The 5831-nt window shown below is 39.5% G+C and overlaps 1 protein-coding gene across 1 annotated transcript; it reads left to right on the forward strand.

Moving 5' to 3' along the window:
- Positions 1-3492: 3492 nt before the first annotated feature.
- On the forward strand, positions 3493-5437 carry LOC125375875. Its single transcript, XM_048386795.1, has 2 exons — positions 3493-3806; positions 4935-5437. The coding sequence occupies exons 1-2, from the start codon at positions 3515-3517 to the stop codon at positions 5159-5161; spliced, it is 519 nt and encodes a 172-aa protein (XP_048242752.1). The 5' UTR covers positions 3493-3514; the 3' UTR covers positions 5162-5437.
- Positions 5438-5831: the final 394 nt, after the last annotated feature.

A 5831-nucleotide genomic window follows, 5' to 3' on the forward strand; every position in this document is an offset into this window, starting at 1 on the left:
ATGTATTTTATGGTATAAGATCTTATAAGTACTAGGGCGTTCTGCTATAGAACATTTTAATAAATACACACATTTTATCTCTTTGCCGGCGATCGATTTTTGAAGGGTAACCCATTTTATCATACATGTTGGAATGACACACACTTCTGACGTGCCATGAGACAACCATATGATTCTGAACGCAGTTGGTCAACGAACTACAAAACCATGAAAATCTCACACGAGTGTCTTTTGATGTAAACTGTAAGAACTTTAAAAGTTGAAAACTTGTATCGTCTTGAGTTGATTTATTTGATATCACGAGTAACGAGGGTGAGATTCTATTTATCATCCCAATATCATTCTTCAAAGTGAGGGTAACCGATGACGTCACAATGGTCTGGAAAGCATTGTGTCTCAATTTCATTGAAGCAATATTTCATGTGGAAGCCAGTTTGGGAGGATGAGGATAAGTGAAAACATGTACTGTATGTGTGTGAAACCTTACCAAACACGATACAAATACCCACTGTGTCTCGTGAACTTCTAATATCTCATTGATTTGTTTGTTTGTTTGTTGTTTAACGCCGCACTCAGCAATATTCCAGCTATATGACGGCGGTCTGTAAATAATCGAGTCTAGACCAGACAATCCAGTGATTAATATCATGAGCATTGATCTACGCAATTGGGAAATATCTCATTGCAATTTCTAACATGTACAGTAGGTATCAGAAACTTGTACAAATACGATAATAAAAGTATGCATAAAATTACACTTTAAATGTTTCTACTGCTGATTTATTCTTCCCAGCCCTGAATGCGGGGAAGTATAAGGGTTATTTTGTTTTTGACTGAAGGAGAGCGCCATTTTGGTTTCTCTAAAAAATATTTGAGTTTTTAAAATGAAATGAGAGTGACTTAATCTGGACGTTTTAACCAATCGCCTGTCACATTCTGTGACTTAGTCATGTTTCGTAACGTAGATAATCCATGCAATGTTTTCATTGTGTTTTAAAAGAAATAAACATGTATAGTGGAGATATATCTCCTTCTAATAAAGTTAACCGGTCTATATTTTGTAAGAATAAACATGCGCATTGACCGATTATCTCCTTTAGATATAGGCAAAGTATAGAGCTTTAACACACAATGACCTTGTAATGCTGTACATCGTATGATATTCAAGCTGTATCACTAAGAGTAAGTGCTAATCTGCCTTACCCTAATAGCTCTATTGCACACTACCTTTGCAATGTATCGTATGTTATTCTTTATAATGTTTGAGGATTATTTGTGATTCTCTTTCTTGGTTGTGCCTAATGTTGCTCATTTTCTAAGACATCACGTTTCACAGAGACGTTGTTCAAATGGGGTTGGTGATTTTGTATATCTACCATTTTTAATTTTTAGTTTGTGATTATTTAAACGAAGTTTTGAGAAATGAGAGAGAGAGAGAGAGAGAGAGAGAGAGAGAAAGAGAGAGAGAGAGAGAGAGAGAGAGAGAGAGAGAGAGAGAGAGAGAGAGAGAGAGAGAGAGAGAGAGTGTTCTTAACTTGCTGTTGGATAAATGGGAATCCCGTAATGAATGCGTGAACATATTTTTTACATTTGGACTAAACTTTATTTACACTGGATTCATTACATTTATTTGTGTTTACTATTTGAAAAGTTTGTTATATTTAACACAGCCAACATTTTGACGAGAAATATTGATATTTGCTGCCAAAGCATGTTGAAGAATGGCATGTGTTGTGTTATCTATATAGGACATGTAATCAATTATTTTGAATATTATTGGTGCCAATAGTGGGTATACACCAAGTTCTGCCTGTCAGGCCCAGTTATGTGTTTTCTTGCCTTGGTTTTCCTTGTGCTGAACGGTAAAAGGTACCATTTCTTGTATTGTGCTTTCCAAAGCTAGCTACTTTAACAACAACAAATTTGTACTTTACACCAATCCCCTCCTCCCCTTGCTTACACTTCCTTCCTCTGCAGAGGACCGCCTCCGTGGTCTTCTGGTAGAGCGTCCGCCCGGAGAGCGGAAGGTCCGGGGTTCGATCCCCGGCCGCGTCATGCAAAAATACGTTAAAAGATTGTACTTGTTGTTACCCTGTCTGGCGCTCGGCATTAAGGGGCTAAAACAAGGACTGGTCGGCTCGGCTCAGTATACTGTGTCTGAGTGGGGTATTCATGTTAAACTGCGGCATGGTATCTCAGTGAGCTAGCACTATAAATCGGCATCAGTCCGGACTAGTACAAGCAGCCACACACACACATACACGTGCATGCACGTCGCTATATAAGTGCAATAATCTTGGACGCGACGTTAAACCCAATTTCACATCACCTCACCTTCCCCTGCATTTGACATCATATGGCGGGGAACAATTGATGCACTGCAGCAATCTCTACTTGTCAGACAATAGCCTCCACTCTTTGTAATTGATACGAAGAACAACATGTTGCCAAACCTGTCCTTATCAAAGAGAGTTGGACGAATGAGACGATCTCAACGAAATGTCGGATTGAAAGAATAGAAGTCGAGATTCAAAGTTCACTCTGTCCTTTCTGATAATGAATAATACATGACATAAGTTTATATCACAGAGCAAACAAAAGATGCCCTTTACACCAAAATGTTTCATTTGGCAATATGTTATTACAGAGTAACATGTGTTTTGTTATCTGCACAACAGGCCCAGTTATGTGTTTTCTTGCCTTGGTTTTCCTTGTGCTGGCCGTTTAAAGACACTTTTTCTTTCAGTTAGCTTTCCAAAGAGAGCTACATTAACAACAACCAATATGTACTTTATACCAATCCACTCCTCCAAGTGCTTACACTTCCTGCCTCTGCAGATGACATTATATGGCGGGGAACAACTGATGCACTGCAGCAACCTCTACTTGTCAGACAATAGCCTCCACTCTTTGTAATTGATACGAAGAACAACATGTTGCCAAACCTGTCCTTATCAAAGAGAGGTGGACGAATGAGACGATCTCAACGAAATGTCGGATTGAAAGAATAGAAGTCGAGATTCAAAGTTCACTCTGTCTTTTCTGATAATGAATAATACATGACATAAGTTATATCACAGCGCAAACAAAAGATGCTCTTTACACCAAAATGTTTCATTTGACAATATTTTATTACAGAGTAACATATAGTTAAGTATACAAGTCGAAATTGGTCAGCAAAGTCGAAAATGTTCCTTACTGCACGGTAAAATGAATGGATGTGGAACAGACCGTTGATAATGATGGATTAAATCTATAATATTTTCTCGTAGTTGACTGAAGGTTTATTTCACGGTAGTGATACAAAATAATAAACATTCGTTGTCCAATCGATGTTTTTTGAATAAATCCACTGTGACCGCATTAACATTTCAAGATTGTCTTTGGAACATGATATTTGGAGAAAACATCATGGTTGTACTGAATTAACCTATATAATAAAGTATACATCTAATTACATTGGTAACAGATGTCAAAACACACTGCAGTAACTGTCGAGTCACACTGAAGCAAGATGAACGCTGTGCTGTGTCTGGTCATTGTCTTCATCCCAGTCGCGTATGCAGGAAACGGCAATTTCAGGCATCGTTTTGAGAGACAAATAACACTGGAAGGTTTACAGGCACGGGAACATCCCTCCAGCATACAGACATCTCTTGATGAAAGGACCTGTGCTGGTCTCTGTGCCCAGGACGGACTCTGTGCTGCTGTCACCTACCTTGGTGGAAACTGCAACATGTACAGATCTACTCTCACGTCATCTGCGAAATCATTCCCTGGAGCCAAGCACTTCATCAAGGCAGGAGGTGAGATCATAGGACACTTGTAGTGGCAATTTAGACATTGAACACTGATTCAACAATTGCTGCCATCTTGTGTTTGTGCAGGGAGACATAATTTATGATTATACCAGAATAGGAAACACCTTGACAGAAGTAAATAAAAAAAACCTCAATGTGTTTCAAGAACTGTAATTTCATGGAAGCTAAGGCTGATGCCATGACTATTATAATTTGAGTTTATGTTTAATTTAACATCTATAAAGAGGACTTTTTAACCTGATGTATGTTCATGCAATATGAACGTTGTGACTACTGTAGTATCGTCTAATTTGTTTCAATTTTGGTACTCCAGTCGATTTACATCCAAACTTAATAAATACTGTCACTTATAACGATAACAATTGTGATTTAACTACTGCAATGTATATTTTTTCAATTATGACCCAGATACCAGATAAGAATACACAATTGTTGGTCAGCTAGAGGTCACTAAATTGTTTTATGTGGTCACTCAAGTCATGGCATCGTGTCCCGATGGCGGTGATCATTCATTCGTCATTTTGTCATTCAATGGGTTTCTGGGTGTAGACATGATTAGTTAGTGTTCGGGATTTATCGGACAATTGCAGTAATGTAGGACAATCCACATCAGTACCTTCTGGAAATAGGGAGGAGTGGCCCAGTCGTCAAAGGTGGTGGAATATTCGCTGTGTGGTACATGGGGGCGGTGGGGTGGTCTAGTGGTTAAAGCTTTGGCTCGTCATGCCTAAAGACCCTAGTTGGATTCCCCAAATGGGTACAATGTGTGCAGGCCATTTTCCGGTGTCCCCCACCATGACATTGCTAGCAGCGGCGTTAAACCATACTCACTCAATTACCCACTGTGTGGTACATGACAAATATGAATGATCATGGTTTCAAAAACACAGATTCGTCTGATTATGTAATTAGGTTTGTCAGCACCATTAATTTACTTGTCTGAACGTCTCTGACCTACGTCACTTCCTCACTGTTGACAAGCCGTTATTTAACTGAAATACTCACCACATTCCGGAGACTGTTAACCAACTTCCAACATGTTCTGTTACACATTTAGATGGTTTTGCAAAATGAAAACGAACATGATAGAGAAACGGGGCTATTCACTTTCAGCGCTTCCTGATCCAGACCCATGTCCTGTATCCAGGGGCTACACGTCCGTGTTGTCTCCCCGGCTGTGTTACAAGTTGATATCAATCACCAACAACCATGCTTCTCAAAATGATCTGTGCCATTCTGAAGGTGGCCGCCTTGTCGTCCTCAACAGTCAGGAGAAACAGGAGTTCATGAGCTCATTCCAGAGTCAAGGTCAGTATATGGTGCCCGTTTGTACATTGTGACCTTCTGTAGAATACCTATGAACACAGAATGAGATTCAATATATACATTGTACAGTGTCCTGTAGCTAAAATGTCTCATATCAGAGTATCGTCAGTAAGTTGTGTCCGTCTATAGTAAAGTATTAACCTCACTACAGACTCGCGGTCTCTTTTATTAAAGGACAGTGCCATACCAAGACCATTTTTATATTACTATATTCGGGTCTCTTGTGAATGTGTGGTTGATGCCATGGGTGGCTCATAAGTTCACTGAGGTTTCTCTTGGCAGCGGATGTGTCAGACCTTCTCTGGGTTGGAATGCAGCAAGTCAACAATGTGTTTATCTGGGAGGACAGTTCAACTTATGTCTGGAAGTGGGCACATGGCGAACCTGACAACGTAAGCAAACAGAACTGTGTACGTTTGACCAATAGTGGAATGTCCGACAGACAATGCAGCAGAAATCACGCAGCTGTCTGTGAGATACCTCTATAAAATCGGAGATAGCAATGAGAGCAGTGAGAAATCATATTGAACCATATATGAGACTGCAAGATGCCAACCTCATGCTGAGAGATACAGTAATGTCTAGTATTGCCTGATTATTAAGTTTTATTCACAAATTGTCGGTGTGGGAGGTTCTGGAAAGAGATTTTTTATGACCACTGGAGTGAAGATGTACGTAAACATG

This window comes from Haliotis rufescens, unplaced genomic scaffold (assembly GCF_023055435.1).
Source record: "Haliotis rufescens isolate VD_foot unplaced genomic scaffold, xgHalRufe1.0.p SCAF_60, whole genome shotgun sequence".
NCBI classification, from domain to species: Eukaryota; Metazoa; Mollusca; class Gastropoda; order Lepetellida; family Haliotidae; genus Haliotis; species Haliotis rufescens.

Bases quoted from the DNA above. Each gene is read 5' to 3' on its own strand.
- LOC125375875 (XM_048386795.1), top strand. From the start codon at position 3,515: ATGAACGCTGTGCTGTGTCTGGTCATTGTCTTCATCCCAGTCGCGTAT. The intron at 3,807-4,934 runs GTGAGATCATAG...ATTCACTTTCAG, and splicing joins GCACTTCATCAAGGCAGGAG to CGCTTCCTGATCCAGACCCA.